Genomic DNA, 18122 nt, shown 5'->3' with positions numbered 1-18122 from the left:
GTGCCCTCTCCTGACATCCGGTGAATAACTGTGTGTGAGTGAGCGTCCGCTGAGAGGGTTTGTTCTCATATGAAGATGAATGTCCCCGTGTAGCCTCACCTACTTTCTCCACCTCCTCCTCCTCTCACCTTGAATGCTCCTTCCAGACTCCATCCATCATTGATATCCTCCAGACGGTGTTCTAATTGCATTTTTTTGATTTTCACCTGTTACGTATAAAGGTCCTTGATACCAGTGTCGATAGCAGAGCTCTTTGATGCCTCTTCCTAAACTATTCTTTGTTGGATACCAATTTTACTTGATATATATATATATATATATATATATATATATACTGTATACTAATATACTAATATACTGAGTAAATGGGCATGTAGAGCTTTAAAATATAAACATATCTCTATATCTTCAGAAAAGTTGCTTCTAACATGAGGAAAATATTATTTTCGGTGTAGTGAGGCGAGTTACTATGGAGATATTGAAATGTGGCATCAAATGCACATTTCTGTACAGTGTTAGTGCAATTCAGTCCTGAATGTTGAGCCTCTTGTTTGTTCCTTAAACTAACCTGTGTGTGTGTGTGTGTGTGTGTGTGTGTGTGTGTGTGTGTGTGTGTGTGTGTGCGTGCGCATGTGTGCGTGCATGCGTGTGTGTCTGTGTGTGTGTGTGTGTGTGTGTGTGTGTGTGTGTGTGTGTGTGTGCATGTGCGCGTGCGTGTGTGTGCCTGCGTGATGCGTGTGCGCACTTGGGTGCGTGTGTGCGCGCGGGGGCGCGTGACGCTGCAGTCGCCTGGTTCACCTTTGACCCCGCCTCCGCCCACCCCGACATCATCTTCTCCAATGACAACCTGACGGTGACGTGCAACAGCTACGACGACCGCGTGGTCACGGCCAACTCGGCCTTCTCCCGCGGCGTGCACTACTGGGAGATGACGGTGGACCGCTACGACAACCACCCCGACCCGGCGTTCGGCGTGGCCCGGGCCGACGTGCTGAAGGACGTGATGCTGGGGAAGGACGACAAGGCCTGGGCCATGTACGTGGACAACAACCGCTCCTGGTTCATGCACAACAACTCCCACACCAACAGGTGAGGAGGAAACAAAGTGTCGCGGCCGAAATAATCTGCGCCCGCACCGCCCCCCCCCCCCGCCCCGCGAGGACGCGGCCTCAATATCTGCAGCGTCGGCCCGGTTTAGAGTTGACACTGGAGATGCACCACCTGGCGCAAATCGGGTTATAGCTCGGCTCCGTTCCCGCGGGGGGGTGGTTCATCAAGCCGTATCTCATTACATTACACAACGTGGTTTAGCCGACGGTCCTCTCAGCCGCACGGGGCGGCGCCATCTCATCATGCCGACCTCCGGCTCATCTCACGTTGTTCCCCGAGTGAGGTTTGGGTGAGGGCCCCTCCTCTCGGCGTGACGTGGCGTTCCCCGGTGTGCCACCCGCCGGTTTGCGGCGGGGAAATAACGGTGACATCCTCCCCGAATAGACGCGCAGCAGACAGGGCAGAGCTCACATCATCATCCTTTGTCTAATGAGCCGCCCTAGGAGGGGGGGGCAGCTTTCTGGGGCTGGGGGGGGGGGGCATACAGGCCGGCAATTATCATATTCATATAAAAGCAAAGGTTAAAAAGCAGATTTGGGGAGGGCCCATTCAGAAGCGATCTCCGCTCCGCTGCTCGTCCCCGTTCCTCAAACAAAACAAGTAAAAACAGTGTGTTTTTATTGTAGCCGTATTTATTTACCTGCGTTTCCTCACTGAATGAAACGACAAAGGCCCGTGCGTAACGGGGACACTTATTCGGTTGCTCTCTTAACCCCTGCGCCCCCGCCGACATGTCGCCCATTCACCTTTTTCGTGGGCTCAGCCATTTCTGGAGGGCGGGGCCTGCATATGAGCGCTTCTTTGTCTTTTACTGCATATTGTTTGTAACAGGTTACAGCTCACCAGTACTGCAAACTTTATTTGCCAAATGAACTCAATTTAACTAAATGGTGGCAAAAAAAAATGGCATTGTGCTGTCACTTTACACATAAAAAAAAATAATTGTTGTTTGGAAAATCCTATAAAATGAAAGCAGTACGAAGGCAAATCAAATAAATACTGTGACCAGCTGAATATATTTTTACTTATACTATTATATATTTCCTAACCGTGGGCCCTGGTCCGACAGAAAGCACTGAGGCGCAAATAACGTACAAAGCCGGGGCCAGAGATTCAGTTTGGACCGGATCGTCATGGTGGCTCAAACTTTTGAGTTCAGGGAAACAAATAACAAAAACATCACACCAATATAGGGGAATTTTTTTTAAACTATAAAGCGATCTAAGGCTTAAACGGCTCTAATTATAATTAATACCTTTATTTTCTGGGCAGCTGTGCAGGGTGTCTGGCGCCTCGATGATGATTGTTTGTGTGACTGTGCTCCGGTGCAGGACAGACGGGGGCATCGGTAAAGGCGCCACGATAGGAGTTCTGCTGGACTTCACGCGCGGGATCCTCATCTTCCTGGTGAACGACGAGCAGCAGGGCCCCGTGGCGTTCGAGGCCCTGGAGGGCGTTTACTACCCTGCCATAAGCCTCAACCGAAACGTCCAGGTACGCCGCCGCGCTCCGCCCGCAAAACTACGCAGCGCAAACCTGTTACCGGAGATAATGACTAGTACCACCTCATTACGACGCGATTATGACCCTTGTGACCCTTGACCGAGCGCTTCCTTAACGCGTGTTTGAAGCCGTGACGCGCCTCACACCAACCAAATTTTTTTAAGCCGAGATACAGCGCTCTGCGCATCACCAGCCGAAGGCACCGCGAGACATTTTCGGGCCTCTCTCCCCTCGCCGGTTCTCCAGCAAATCCAGGCTGCGAGAAAAAGCCGGCACAAGCGTTTGAAAAAAAAACAAACAAAAAAAAACCCCCAAAAAAACAAACCTAGATGAAACAGTGCTTCAAAAACAGAACAGATCGCGCTGGATCCGGTGTCGCTGTCGTTTATTATCAAGTCTAGCGGCGATGAGGAGTTCAGGGCTTTCAGGAAACCGCTGCAGCTCAACGTTCCCCCCTGCAGGCAAGCGGGTGCATTGCACCGATGATAATTGCACTCCTGCAGCACTTTCCAAAGGGGAATGAACAGTAGCCAGCGATTCATTCATAGCGATATAAGGACGTTGGGGAAACGCCTCGTTTGGACAACGAGCAGCGCATGTCGCGCGGATCAAACGGAACTAACCGCGAATGAAATTGTTCCCGTGCCGTAGGTCACCCTGCACACCGGCCTACCCGTCCCCGACTTCTACACCCCCGGGGAGGCCGACCCCAACGGCTCTGTGTGCTGAAGACGGGGAGGAAGCGGCCCCGCCCCAGTTTCCCCGGGGCGGGTCATTCATCGGCCATCCGTCGCCCCGCCCCCGCCCCCGCCACGCCCCGTCCGGTTCCTCCAACGAAATGAGCCACCCCTCCCGAAAACACCGGCTCTGGATAAATACCTCGGAACGAGTGGACGACAACGAACGAATGAATGGATGAATGAGTGTGATTTTTGGAGGGTGATCTTCAGAGGTGGTGAGCGTCACAGCCCACGGAGCTCGACCTCTCGATATACGATTATTATGCGACGTCCTGTTGTTCAAAGAAGGGAAATTAGCCATTAGCAGCCCATCCATGTAGAGGGTTCGATGTACTGATTATTATTTTCACACACACAAACCCACAGTCTCACTCCGCCCGTGACACGCGTCCTCGTACATGATTATTATTCTCCCATGCATGCATGCACCCTACATGATTATTATCCCCCCCGCCCCGTCCCCTTATCGTTGTCATATTCCATTTCAAATACCAGGAAAAAAAATAAAAATAATAATCAGAGACTATTTGGTTTCTCCTCGCAGCGCCCCCCCTCCCCGTAGAGAGCAATAGCCGGACTCTCGACTGTGTCTCCGTGGCTACCGCCCCGCGGGTGTAGATGATGCTCTTAGTGGCTTTGCTTGCGTGAATCTTCTGCAGAGTTTGTAAAATACAGCGTCGGCGCGTGTTAAAAGCTACTGGAACCAAGGCCTCTCTGCGGCCCCTCCCACGGCACGGCTCTCCGAGGAAGAGGGGGTTAATTCCTTTCTTTCTTTCTTCTCTCTCCCCTTCTCTTTTATTTCGCGTACTACTTCACACAAATGTTCTGCTTACCCGTGTGCTTGAGCCGCAATGGAAAGCGGCGACGGCGCAAGCGTTGCGGTGAATGAGACGAGGCGGAGTTATCGAGATGATCTTATGTGAAAAGCTGTAGCGCTAAGTAAGTTATTGACGTTCAGAGGTTGTTTTTTTGTTGTTGTTTTTTTTTCCCCCGAGGAAAACTTTATCGTTGTATTTTTTTTGTTTTGGTTTATTTTCATTGTTGTTTATAAATTTATAGCTGTGAGATTAAGAGCTGGTCCGAACGGGCAGTTAAATCACTTTGAATTTGCGTTCCGAGACCGCGGAGCCGGCGGTGACGCACAAGGCAGTTCCCGTCGCGGGGGAATAGCGGGCGCGACGCGAGGTTTTTCCCCCCGCGGTTGGCTCAGGTGCTACAGCGTCCCGCGCCCAGGACTCGTGGGTTGTGCCTTTCCCCTTCATTAACGCTCCGCGCGACTTTTTTGTTTTTCCGCCGCCACGTGGGTCCGGCCGCCCGAGCGGCGTAAGAGCGTGACGCGCGTGTGACGCCTACGCGTGTTACGCTCCTCATGCCGCCTGCCGGACCGCACCGCGGAACCTCCGAAGCCCGGTGGGGGGGGGGGGGGGGGTTCGGCGAGGCGGCGCGGCTCTCTCGCACCCCGACGCCCCCCCCCCCACAAAAAAAGCGCGTTCCGGGGCAACAGCTCCCCCGCGGAGTCGGCGCGCCCAGCCATTTACCTGCGCGGTGGTGTGCGCCGGGCGACGGAGGTCACCTCGGCCAGGCCGCCGCGGTGAAGCGGGCAATCCGCCCGCCCCGCCCCGCCCCGCCCCGCCCGCCTCCCCCGTGTCAACGGGCCGCTCCAACACAATGCGAGAGAACGTCCCTCGACCCCCTCCGAGTAGAGACAAGCGCAGCCTTCATTGTGGGATTACGCAACCGCGGATTCCAGGCCAACGCGCGGTGGCGCGGGGGCTGTCCCCGTGGGGTGCTCAGTTTTCCGCCTTCCGGGACCCATTCGGTGCACGACGCGTTCAATTCTCGCCTGCGTGACGTCACCGTGCGTGGTCGCTGAGCGCGGCACGTGGATGCGCTGCACGCGCGACGCCTGCTTTAGCAGCGTCTTTAAAAAACATTTCTACACGTTTTTTTGTTTTGTTTTTGTTTTTGTTTTTGTTTTGTTTTGTTTTGGTTCCCCTCCCCCGTGATGGTGCCGTTTATCTCTTCAAACCAGCCAAATACACTTTTAATGTCGTCGGTGGTTCAGCCTGTGCGAGTGACCTCAGAATAGTTTGCATTTTATTGTACCGCCTCATAAATTCTTATCAGCATTTTATTAATTACGAGTAAACAGAAATAGCACATAGTCGCTGGGCGACGGTGAATTATAATTTCATCAATAAAGTCAGTTCCCGTGTGTAATATTTACATTGTAAGCTCCTTTCAACTCCAAAGTGATTGTTTTTTGCCAGGTTTGAGAATTAAAGAAGACAATAACATGTTCTATTAGAGCCCGCATATGTTAATGAAGATTTTTATTATTATAATACAAAAAAAAAGATTATAATTACTATTATTTAAAAAAAGCGTTATCACTATTATGATTTCTATGGGGTTATATGATTACCATTACCATATTACTGCAATTGTTCTGATTATTTAAAGTGTAATATATGCTTATATGTTTTCTGTATGTGTGAATATTCAATAAATTGGTGTCAATATTGAGTTGTTTTGTCTCCTATTTCAAGGGTTCCCAAACGGAGGGCCCTGGCCCCCTAGAGGTCGTCCGCGACAGATTCGAAGAGCAGACAGAATAGACTTTTGTAAGGAATCCCGGAAATTCCAAGCGTTCACATAATTTATTTCCTACCAAGACAATTTTCTCAAGTCTCGAAAAAGCAAAAACTTTGCTCTCTCACGAGAGCGACGTCGTGTTTTTTTTTGTATCTCGAGAAAAAACAACAGTTTGTTGTGTCGCAAGATCCAAACTGCAAGGCTGTTTATCCGTTCAGAATACCAGCTCTGTGTTCATCAGAACAAGCTCAAATTTCACACTAAAAGTGAGAGCGACTGATAGATAATAATAATAATAATAATAATAACAATAATAATAATAATAATAATAATGATAATACTAATAATAAATAATTATTCTTTCAGCTGATAATAAATAATAATAATTTTAGAAGTGCTTTGCATTAATTAAAGGCAATCAAGTAGTAACAATAAAAAAGCAAACAAGCAAAATGCATATAATAAAAACAAAAATATTATACTCATTTTCAGATTTGGGTCATGATCAATTTAGATCTTTTATTTTAATTATTTTAATTTTAAATCATTATCTCTCCTGATATGGTTTTGGGCCCTTTTCAATGGATCTCACATCATTCCTGTTTCACCCGCAGCACAGCTCTACATTTTTGTGTCGGTTGCTCCGGTGAAGCAACATTCTTTCAATTACAAACAAAGTTGACACCAAATCCAACTTCCTCCAAGACAAATTTGACGGATCAGCGGGGAGGTGGTGGTGGGGGGGCGTGTACCGACCGCGCCCCCCCACCCCCCACCGACCAATCGGGACCACCAGTGGGTGTGGCGTCCCGATCACGCCCTCCCCACGGTCTCAAAGTCCCCCGGCGGCTCCCGGCCCCGGCGCAGTCAGGTCAGGTTCCCGGAGAAGGAGGCAGCATGGCCACCCCGGCGACCCCGCTCACCGACCAGGAGAAGCGCAAGCAGATCAGCATCAGGGGCATCGCCGGCGTGGAGAACGTGGCGGAGCTGAAGAAGGGCTTCAACCGCCACCTGCACTTCACCCTGGTGAAGGACCGCAACATCGCCACGCCCCGGGACTACTACTTCGCCCTGGCGCACACGGTGCGGGACCACCTGGTGGGCCGCTGGATCCGCACCCAGCAGTTCTACTACGAGGTCGACCCCAAGGTGCGCTGCGGGGGCCGGGGCGGGGGCGGGGGGGAAGATGACATGTTCACCTGAACCTTCTATACCTGAAATACCAGTCCTACACGTGTTGCACTTTCTACCACTAACCTGTCTTAACTAACACTAACTCAACTAAGTTACTGAAAGTAACTTAACCTAACTAACAGTAACTAAACCAACAGCAACTTAACTAACTTACTCAAAGTAACTTAACTAAGAGTAACTTAACTAGCAGTCGTCTGCTTCATAACTTTTCCTGTTTCTAAAGTCAGATGTATTGAAAGTGCGTTATCACCCACAGGTGTCTCAACACACTTACAGTAATAGAATCAAAAATAGTCATTTTGCAGAATCCTGAGACTGATTTGAACCAAATGTCAAGTCAATGTGTGAACTAATGCAAAACAAAAATCAATTCATAAAAATTATGTATAAAAAAAAAAAAAGAAAAACAACAACTTATCAGGTGCTTTTCCATCAGTTGGGTTTATGGAATTTAACTGTCAATGTATTTTTTTTTTGTTTGTTTTTATTTCCACGAGGTGGGTGTGCGTTTATAACTTGCCGTGCATCTGTCCTGCACCACACATACACAAAAATCTATCCTACGTTAAATTAAAGTTTGTCTTTAAAAAAAAAAAAAAAAAAAAAAAGTGTTGAAATGAACTGCCTGGTGCTGTACCCGCAGACGCCCTGCTGCTCCCTCCCCCGAACCAACAGGTCCAATCTCATTTCACCCCCCCCCCCCCGAATAACATGTTTGTTTAAGCCCAAACGCTCACCCCCTGCGTACAGTATATGTACAGTATGTGCCGCCGATTGGATTTTCCTCATTTCTCCTTCTCCCTCTGCTCCCTCTGTGTCCGTGCAGCGCGTGTACTACCTGTCTCTGGAGTTCTACATGGGCAGGACCCTGCAGAACACCATGATCAACCTGGGGCTGCAGAACGCCTGCGACGAAGCCATCTACCAGGTCGCACCCCCACGCCATGTTCTTACTTACTGTTATCGAAGGAGGTCGGGGTTTCGGTGGCTCGTTGAAGAACAGCCGTGAAGTCCGCGATCATACTATAAATTACACCTTGGTATGAACGTGCACCGACTCCTCCTTTTTTTGTTTTTTTTGGGCGTCGTCAGGTTTGGTTGAGTGTGCCGCGGGGCGTTGTGCGCGACGGTGCAACCAGGCGTGCAAGCCCGTGGTGAAATCACGGCCGTCTGCCCTGCACGGTCTCCTCTTCCTTTTTATTTATTATTATTTATCATTATTTATGTACCAGCAGGGCTGGATCGTGGGCTTCCTTTTGAGCTATTATGTTAAAGTGCACCGCCAGGGAATGCGACGGGGAGGATCAGTCCGTTTACAGGGGCCATGTTTATCATGTCGTCGGGGTAAAAAGTGTATTCAGTCATTTCCAATGAGGAGCGACTGGAAAGTCCAACATCACTGCAGGTCTTTAACCCCGCCCCCGCCCCCGCCCGTCCACTTCTTCTTCTTCTTCTTCCCTTTTAAGGTGTTTTCCAAATTGTGTTGTTTTTTTTAAATGTGTGTCTGCAGCTAGGCCTGGACATGGAGGATCTGGAGGAGATGGAGGAGGATGCAGGTTTGGGGAACGGCGGTTTGGGAAGACTGGCAGGTAAGTGTGTGTGTGTGTGTGTGTGTGTGTGTGTGTGTGGCGAAATAGAGAAATGATTATAAATAAGAGGAGAAAATACAGTTGTTTTTTTTTTTTTTTTTTTTTTTTGCCCCGTGTCAGAACGATGATTTTTTTGCAATTTTACGGTCTTCCGACTTCTTAACCCAATCAACCGATAACTGCACAATGTTTGATGCAACCTTAACCGCAGGAACTTTGCAAGAGAATGGGGGTTAGCACACACACACAAACACACTTCCTCATGGACACTAAGAACAACCTTTTAATTCTTTCAACTCGATCCCAAACACAACCCGTTTAGCTTTGTGTTTCCGGCCTCAGATACTTGTTGTTCCGCTCCCCCCCCCCATGCAGCCTGCTTCCTGGACTCCATGGCCACGCTGGGCCTGGCGGCGTACGGCTACGGCATTCGCTACGAGTACGGGATCTTCAACCAAAAGATACAGGACGGCTGGCAGGTGAGCTACAATCACGGCGCGTGTTTATAAATGCTTTTCGAGTCGGCCCTCGGTGCAGCCGCAGATTCTCAGTTTGAGATCGTCTTTGGCCAACGGACTAGTTTCTCTTTCTCAGGCTCATAGGTTCATTATTCATTGTTATTGTTGTTTTTTTTTTTTTTATATCTGGGTGCAGAATTATTGATCCGCCGCGAGTCGGGCTTTGACTCACGGGGGCCATGAGTGGTGGCGCTGGCGCTGGTGGGGGGTTGGAAACAGGGCATTTCGAGTCAAACATTAACAAGGACGTGGCCTCCTGGCCGCCTGCCTCCGGCACTGCACCGCGCGGTGATGTAACTCGCTGATTTGCTTCAGGAAAAATCCTGGAGCGTATTTTCCCGATAAGGACGGCGAAAGGCTTTTGGGCCCCTTTTTTTTTTTTTTGGGGACATGTGGCCATGCAAAGTAAACATGCACTCCTGACCGCCGGATCGGATCCCTACACAGGAGGTTCAGTGGCTGGGTGACCTCGCACCTCTGATCGCCGCACCGGCCTCCTCACGCCAAACTCGATGCTGTCCATTTTTATACCTTTTTATTACATCGTTCGGTAGAGGTTTTATTTTATTAAATGATCTCCTTTGGCAAATTCACTTTTTTTTCCCCGCTGGTACCGCGACATCAGAGCCGTCCTCCTGGACCGGCGGAGATCCAAATGCCTCGCTGGAGGGCGCTCCAGGAGGGAGCCTCTTCCCCAACGGGTTGTGCTGTGCGTTTACACACTGACGTCCTTGTTGCCGTGCTCTGCGTCGCGGTAGGTGGAGGAGGCGGATGATTGGCTGAGGTACGGGAACCCCTGGGAGAAGGCCCGTCCCGAGTACATGCTGCCCGTCCACTTCTACGGACGAGTCGAGGAGACCCAGGAAGGCTCCAAGTGGGTCGACACTCAGGTAGGCGGGGGCGAGCCGGGTGATCGGGTTGGGAGGATGGGTATCTGGTTACTTTAGGGTTTTCATCCTGAAGTATCTACCTACCGGACTACTTCCCCACCTGCCTACATACACACCCCTTATCTGTCGACCACAAACCAACCTAACTACACACCCAACCATCTGCCTACTTAGGCTTCCATCTGCCGACCTGCCTTCCTTCCAAACGAAGCGCATTGATTGCATCCAAGCGCTTCAAGGTGTCTCACGTCCCACGTCTCCGCAGGTGGTGCTGGCCATGCCCTACGACACCCCCATCCCCGGGTTCATGAACAACACGGTGAACACCATGAGGCTGTGGTCCGCCCGGGCTCCCAACGACTTCAACCTCACGGACTGTGAGATTTAAATTATATATATATTTTTTATTAGACCGTTTGTTTTTTGTTTTTTCGTGGGGTTTTTTTCGCATTTTTGAGGTTTGGTACGGGACCTTCGTAGAGATGGATGGAAGTGCTTCAAAGTAAAAACCGAAATACTGCTTGTGCCCAGTTAACGTTGGAGATTACATTGAGGCCGTCCTGGACCGGAACCTGGCCGAAAACATCTCCCGCGTGCTCTATCCCAACGACAACGTAAGTCGAGGAGACGCGTCGAAGGGCGGTTGTTGGTCGGCGCGGAAGAGAGCGAGATGAGCCGAGACGTTGCTGCGGAATTGCCGGCCTCAAAAATGTTTTTTTTTTTTTTTTTTTTTTTGTGCCGCAGTTCTTCGAGGGGAAGGAACTGCGTCTGAAGCAAGAGTACTTTGCGGTCGCCGCCACGCTGCAGGACATTATCCGCCGCTTCAAGACCATGAAGCAGGGGACATCAGCTCGCAGCTCTTTCGAAACCTTCCCCGAAAAAGTAAGAGGGCTCAGCGGCGCGACGGCTCGGCCGCGGAGGTGTTTTACGCAATTATTTGAGACACGTGAAGTTGTTATTTTTATTTTGTTTTAACTGCAATAAAAATTTAAGATCACCTCTTAAATTAGAGACCGTTAATTACATAGAAAATGCATGAAATAATGAAGTAATATGTGGTGGTTGATTAGTAATCCCACATTGGCATATTTATTAAATAATTAACTATTTTTGTCGATTAGGTGACAATATCTGATGTTTATATCTTCTGTGATCAATCACATGGTACCATTTCTTGCAAGGAAATAAGAAAAGGAAAAACGATCAGCATTACCCTCACTGCAATGACATAACACAATACAAATCATATCCCATAACTCCTTCCTTTTAATTACTCATATTTTCCTGTTTATTGCTCATAATTTCCTGTTTATTGCCATCCTGTAGTTTTAGGATTACCGAATCGTGCATCCAAAAGAACTGGCCAGCCTCCAATAATCGGAGCAGGCCGAGTGTGTTTGGACCTGCCCCGCGTGCCATTCCAGTTGTTAAACAAGTGAAGCAACAGCGTTCCCATCGTAACACGCAGAGGGGCGGGGGGGGCGGGGGGGGCGGGGTGTTGCAATGCAACGAGGCTCATTTGCAAAGGAAGGGGCCAATTTTGCCCCAAACGCACGCGTAATGCCTCATTTGAATTCGTGCAAATAGCACCGGAGCGCCGAGACACGTGCGCGGCAGTGCGGCTCGCCGTGCATTTCGCCGCTCGCGGGTGCCTTGTGAATTAGACGCTGGCTTTGTGAATTTCGCCGCCCAGCATCTCGCCAACGGGTGCGGATGTATTTCAAGTTCAAGAGATTATTTGTCACATACATATACATACGGTCATACATATATGCAGTGAAATGTCATGACACCCGGTGATTAGGCACAATAAACTCTAAAAATACTAAAACATACCAAAATGTGCATAAGCCCCTCGTGTCACCCGCCCACGTGGTGTTTTCCAGGTTGCCATCCAGCTGAACGACACTCATCCAGCCATGGCCATTCCAGAGCTGATGAGGATCTTTGTGGACATTGAGAAACTGGACTGGGACAAGGTGAGTCCCGACGCCGCGCCTCATAACCACGCCATTAGCCACGCGGCTCCCGCCCCGTGGCTCGTGGTGGCCTCTGGGTCTGGGTCACAACAAGCTCCTCCCTCCCCGGCAGGCCTGGGACCTCACCAAGCGCACCTTCGCCTACACCAACCACACGGTGCTGCCCGAGGCGCTGGAGCGCTGGCCGGTGGAGCTGCTGGAGACGCTGCTGCCCCGGCACCTGCAGATCATCTACAGGATCAACCAGGCCCACCTGGACGTGCGTGGCGCAACATGGCGATGACGATAAGGCCTAAAGAATTTGTTATGAGTTATTTTACCGACGGGGCATTTTCTTAAATTGTTTGGGGTTATATTTTTCCATGAATTTCATTTTAGGTGCCATTAAGAAGGACTTGAAGAGGCTTCAATTTAACTTTGGAAAGCCAGCACACACCCTGATTTTGGGTGTAGGCATTTAGCAGATGTTTACGTAGGCGTCTGCTACATTACAAAGCAGCTGACAATAAGTACACGTATCGGATCTAGACAAGTAAACGCTGCAACACAGCTCCCAGCAGCAAAGTGAAGTAGCAGCAGAGTCACATTGGAAGACTCAAACACGGTCTTTATTTCATTTTAAAGCGGGAACAGACAACAGGGAAGTTAAAGAAAGATAAGAGAAGCCTTAGACAAGGGGGGGGGGGGGGGGGGTTCCTCATCTCTGCACCTTGAGGAAGTGGTGAGAGTCCATCACAGAACTGACGTGGACATTAATTATAATTATCAAACATGAAGAAAAATCCAAAAACAACAAAGGGAAGTTGGAGAAATAACTTCACTTTTGTGTAGAAACCCGCAAATTAGAATGAATAGTTAGTAAAGGGAAGCGCGGGGAATTCCATGAGCTCATATTTCAAACTGGTATCCTTCCCTTTTTTTTTTTTTTTTTTTTTTTTTTAAATGGTGTCCGTGCATCCGTCTCCGTCCATCCTCCAGGACATCGCGGCGCTCTTCCCGGGGGACACGGGCCGACTGCGCAGGATGTCCCTGATCGAGGAGGACGGCTGCAAGAGGGTCAACATGGCGCACCTGTGCATCGTGGGCTCTCACGCTGTCAACGGAGTCGCTCAGATACACTCTGACATCATCAAGACCAAAGTGTGAGTCCCCGCCCCCCGCGGGCGGTGCCGCGCTGCAGACCGGACACGGTGAACAGGGTGGAGCTTTTTTTTTTTTTTAATATTTTTTAAACACGCTTCCATGTCCCGCCTCTTCAAGGTTCCGCGACTTCAGCGACCTGGAGCCCGACAAGTTCCAGAACAAGACCAACGGCATCACGCCCCGGCGCTGGCTGCTGCTCTGCAACCCGGGGCTCGCCGAGCTCATAGCCGAGGTCAGAGGCGGGGGGGGAGGCTTTGCGCGAGATGAATATATGACGGGATGCGGTCGTGTCAGACGGCGGGGTTGGGGGTTGGCGCTCTCCTTGCACGTACGGATGTGTCCTGTGTGTTCCCGCGTGGGTCCAGGCGATCGGGGAGGACTACGTGAAGGAGCTCAGCCAGCTGCAGAAGCTCAGCGTCCTGGTCGACGACGCCGTCTTCATCTGCGACGTCGCTAAAGTCAAACAGGTAACGAGCGGGTTCCAAAGGGGGGAAAAAAAAAAAAAAAAGACAAATGACGGTGCCCCAAAAAATGATGTCGCGGCGTGGGAGGCTGCACCCTCACCACCACCACAAAAAAAAAAGTCCCTCCATGTTGGGTAATACCGATGGAGTTAAATTACAATTAAAGCAGAGGGTGTGTTCTGCATAACGACAAGTTCAAGGTGAAAACTGACTGAATTGAATAAATGAGGGAGTCTGCCCTGGGACATGGGTCGAGGTCACGGGTGAACACACACGGGGGGTGTGCTGAAAAAATTGATTATTCTGTCAAACGCGAACGCGTTTGTCCCAAGTGACATTAAATCAAACTCTACAGCCGCAAGCCCCAAGTTTCAATGAACCTTTTTAGCCCCCGGTGCTGTTAAAATAGTGCGTTTTTGGTCAAATGAGTTATTATTATGAAGGAAATAATATTATATAATATTAAGCAAATCAAAGCATCAAAACGAAGATATGTGCCGAGGCAAAAAAAATACAATAAAAATACACAAAATAATTTAGATACATAACAAATTTTTATATTGCAATATTAAAAAAACGTATCAAAATAATATCTTTAATATGAAAATCTGAGAGCCGTATTAAAGAAAACCATTACCACATGTATAGGGACATGTATCACCAGTAGTAGTAGATAACAAACAACATTTACAGTGTAAGTATAAATACCCGTTGATATTTTAATAGCCGGGACGTCTGCGTTTATTGTCATGACATTTCACTGCATGTGTGTACGACCGTATGCATGTGTATGTGACAAACAACCTCTTGAAGTCGAGCTTGCAACCAGGCCGCCGGGAGGTGGGGCGCACCGCAACCTGTGACGCGCCCGCAGACCTGCGGGCGTCACATTTAGCCGCCGGGCCGCTTTCATGCCGGGACAGGCCCTCGGGCCCGGCCACGCCCCTCGCGCCGCAGCTTCACCTCTCTGCCCTCCCCCACCCCCACCCCCCGCAGGACAACAAGGTGAAGTTCGCCCAGTACCTGGAGAACGAGTACAGGGTGAAAATCGACCCGTCCTCCATGTTCGACGTCCACGTGAAGAGGATCCACGAGTACAAGCGGCAGCTCCTCAACTGCCTCCACATCATCACCATGTACAACCGTACGTTCCGCGCCCGCCGCCGGCACCGGTACCACGGCAGCGACACATCATCCTCACCTGGCTAGTCGGGGGGGGGGGGGGGGGGAGTTGGCTCAACGTAAGCAGAGCAGGGAGTGACGTGCACGTCCTGTCGGAACGAATTCCCGGCGATGATTAACCGCGTGCATTCGTTATTTCTCTTGTGAAATGATGGTTTACATGTGAGCTATGTGACACGTGACGCCAGACGTCACGTTTAGCAACGTGATGCATCAGGTGTTGAAATACTTAATTTTTTATTGCGCCTGCCTTTTATTCTGTTTTTGTTTTTATTATTTTAATTCTCGGACACCCCCCATCCCCCCGGGGATTCTTTAAAGTTTTGAAAACCGCAATATTTTGGTCACGCTTTCGACTTGTTTTTCCCTCCACGCAGGGATCAAAAAGAACCCCGCCGCGCCGTTCGTTCCCCGGACGATGATCATCGGCGGCAAGGTGCGTAGCAAGGCGCGGTTCCGCGGTCGGGGGAAAACCCAGAATCGCTGACGCGCCGCTTCATTCCTCCACCTCCCCACCCCCACCCCCCGCAGGCCGCCCCCGGGTATCACATGGCGAAGATGATCATCAAGCTCATCACCTCGGTCGGCGACGTGGTGAACAACGACCCTGGGGTGGGCGGCAAGCTCAAGGTCATCTTCCTGGAGAACTACAGGGTGTCGCTGGCAGAAAAAGGTACCTTTTTAAAATAAAAATATAATAATAAAAAACACACTGTACTGCATGAATTTCACTTTCATACCGTACGGTGTCATGTGGGCTTTAAAAGTCCACATCTCACATAATAATAATAATAATAATAATAATAATAATAATAACCACCACGCTGAAAAACTCCAGACGACAAGGGTGATTTTTTCCCCTTCCAGGGCGGGCGACCCAATTAGTAAGTGGATGTTTTCAGTACATACACAGAACTGGTGCGGCGCAGTAGGCGCGTCTGTCAACGCAGCCTTGAGAATTCAGTGTTTTTTAATTAATTTATTTATTTATTATTATTATTTATTTTTTTACTCAGTTCCTTCATGGGTTTTCTTCCCGCAGTGATCCCCGCCACGGACCTGTCGGAGCAGATCTCCACCGCCGGCACCGAGGCCTCGGGGACGGGCAACATGAAGTTCATGCTGAACGGCGCGCTGACCATCGGCACCATGGACGGCGCCAACGTGGAGATGGCCGAGGAGGCCGGCGAGGACAACCTCTTCATCTTCGGCATGAGGGTGGAGGACGTGGAAGAGCTGGAGAAAAAAGGGTGGGAACTTTAAAGAGGTCTCTCTCGCTCTGTCTCTGTTTTTTTTTTCTGCAGAGGAGATGTTTGGGATGTGGAGGGTGCAGCTTGAAGGGGTGTGATGTGGAGCTGTAATGCTGCCCCCTAGTGGGTCGCAGGGATCAAGGCCGTCCTCTTACTGCAGCTCAGATTTTGTGTCTCACTGCATAGTTGAGCGTTCGTCTGTTCTAAATTAGATATTATACCTATGATGCGTATTGAGAGTCGGCCCTCTTTACTCATAGATATGACGCCATGACGTACTACAAGACCAACCCAGAGCTGAAACAAGTCATGGACCAGATTGAGAGTGGATTTTTCAGCCCCAAAAACCCAGACCTCTTCAAAGACCTCACCAACATGCTCTTCAAACATGACCGGTATGTTTGGTAAAAAAACAAACAAAAAAAAAAGATCTGATTCTCAGTCGTCTGGTTTTTCTGAATCGCGTCGGGTTTATGTTTCCATGAAGTCCATGTTTCGCAAATGTCTTCTCACCTCGAGTGTCTTGCGTCTCTTTCCACAGTTTCATGGTGTTCGCAGACTTTGACGACTACGTCAAATGTCAGGATAAAGTCAGCCAGCTCTACCAGGTACGACGTGACTCAAACTGCACCGGGAGAAACGGGACGAGCAGAAGCGCCAAACGCTTTGGCTTTAACATGCCCTTGAGCTAGAAAAAGTTGATACTCACTTCATATGTTTAAAACCATTATTAGGGCCAGTTCGGCTTCTTTTCCTTGTATAGCGTGACGCTATCTGAATTGTCCCGATGTCACAAAAGCCTGCTGCTCTGCTACTGCAAGCAGCGTAAACAAAGGCAAGAAATGGGAATTGCATGAAGACGAACAATTTAACAAGGACAAACAGTGTAAATTACACCGTGGCCGCTTTGGAGCTCCCGCATAACCGCCGCTCGTTCGTCGTTTCGCAGAAACCAAACGAGTGGACCAAGATGGTGGTGAGGAACATCGCTGCCGCCGGCAAGTTCTCCAGCGACCGCACCATCACCGACTACGCCCGCGAGGTGTGGGGCGTGGAGCCCACCGACCTGAAGATCCCCGCCCCGAGCGAGCCCCGGGAGGCCTTCGAGGAGACCGCCCGGGCCTTGAGGAAAGAGTGAGGCCGCCCCTCATGTCGGCACCGTAAACGCAGGGCTTGAACCCCGGGGCTGTAATCCCAGGCCTTGAACTTTGACACTGTGTAACTGCCAGTTTTCATGTTTGTTTTTTTTGCAAATTTTCCTTTTTTTAAGCTCTTTTCAAAGGGCACTCGGGTCGATGCCCTTGCACCAATACTCCGTTGCAGCCTTTCCACCAGCCAGCAAACAGAGGAATAGATGTAAAGTGTACGACTGAGTTCCAATTGTATTTGTGTAAAAAGAAAAAAGTTTGCCTTCCATTATGAGCTTACCGATGCGCTAATTATTACGTTCACAAAATGTTTTGTGGTGCCGTGGTGGCTTTAGTCGACAACCAGTGTGTCCTCTGACAAAACCTCTCACTGGTTATTTTCCTACGCAATGTTAAAGTGTTTTAACCTGGTTTGTTTTCCCATTAGTTTGAAAAGCTTCGGCATCATTTCCCACACCCCTCCAGTCCCAGCCTCCGGTGTGAGCAGACTGGTGATAGAAACGGGCGAGGGGCAACCTTTCACTTTACTTTGGCTCTGTATTGAATAAATTCACAAGGCTTAGAAAACAGCTCCTGAAAGCTATGACTGATGATTGATTTGTTATTCTGACAGGTTTTATTTTGACTCTCAGTATGCACAAGCTCAAACAACCGCATTTAACATTGACATGTGTCGAGGACTGCGTTCTTAAAAATAACAAGAGTTGGTGGAAATTATTCTTCTTCCAGCGTACGAATGAAAAGTACGCTTTTTCCACAGAAATCTGTTGATTAAATGAGTTTTCCATAGCGGGATCGTTGAAGACATTTAAACCCC

At 49.5% G+C, this 18122-nt stretch overlaps 2 protein-coding genes across 10 annotated transcripts in view; both read left to right on the top strand.

Annotated features, from left to right (window-relative positions):
* The window catches only part of trim9 (tripartite motif containing 9), a gene marked incomplete at its 5' end in the record, with an annotated part of 36417 nt that extends 33021 nt beyond the window's left edge, over nucleotides 1-3396 (top strand). For 5 of the 9 annotated variants that reach the window (XM_080011734.1, XM_080011729.1, XM_080011731.1 and 2 more), the window contains 3 exons: nucleotides 786-1089; nucleotides 2442-2604; nucleotides 3265-3396. In XM_080011734.1, coding sequence (XP_079867860.1) covers nucleotides 786-1089; nucleotides 2442-2604; nucleotides 3265-3342 — 545 coding nt within the window. In that variant the 3' untranslated portion in view covers nucleotides 3343-3396. Of the gene's footprint in view, nucleotides 1-785; nucleotides 1090-2390; nucleotides 2605-3264 lie in introns of all 9 variants that reach the window. The other 4 variants (XM_080011732.1, XM_080011733.1, XM_080011730.1 and 1 more) reach the window with 2 other exon arrangements.
* Nucleotides 3397-6830: 3434 nt separating this feature from the next.
* pygl (phosphorylase, glycogen, liver) lies at nucleotides 6831-17888 on the top strand. The gene is made up of 20 exons (XM_080012101.1): nucleotides 6831-7097; nucleotides 7969-8070; nucleotides 8653-8731; nucleotides 9107-9210; nucleotides 10008-10139; nucleotides 10405-10516; nucleotides 10671-10753; nucleotides 10884-11021; nucleotides 12026-12118; nucleotides 12231-12377; nucleotides 13097-13260; nucleotides 13379-13493; nucleotides 13627-13728; nucleotides 14722-14869; nucleotides 15285-15343; nucleotides 15439-15580; nucleotides 15950-16157; nucleotides 16418-16552; nucleotides 16699-16765; nucleotides 17107-17888. Exons 1-20 carry the CDS (start codon nucleotides 6846-6848, stop codon nucleotides 17293-17295), a joined length of 2571 nt encoding a protein of 856 aa, XP_079868227.1. The 5' UTR covers nucleotides 6831-6845; the 3' UTR covers nucleotides 17296-17888.
* Nucleotides 17889-18122: the final 234 nt, after the last annotated feature.

This window comes from Zeus faber, assembly GCF_960531495.2.
Source record: "Zeus faber genome assembly, chromosome: 13".
NCBI lineage: Eukaryota > Metazoa > Chordata > Actinopteri > Zeiformes > Zeidae > Zeus > Zeus faber.
The sequence above is the reverse complement of the archived record's forward strand: the minus strand, read 5'-3'. Positions and strand labels throughout refer to the sequence as shown.

What these genes read in the sequence shown, in the direction of transcription:
- pygl (XM_080012101.1), top strand. Translation starts at nt 6,846, where the DNA reads ATGGCCACCCCGGCGACCCCGCTCACCGACCAGGAGAAGCGCAAGCAG. An exon ending in ACTACGAGGTCGACCCCAAG is followed by an intron (nt 7,098 to 7,968) that starts GTGCGCTGCGGG and finishes GTGTCCGTGCAG; the next exon opens with CGCGTGTACTACCTGTCTCT. An exon ending in ACGTCGCTAAAGTCAAACAG is followed by an intron (nt 13,729 to 14,721) that starts GTAACGAGCGGG and finishes CACCCCCCGCAG; the next exon opens with GACAACAAGGTGAAGTTCGC.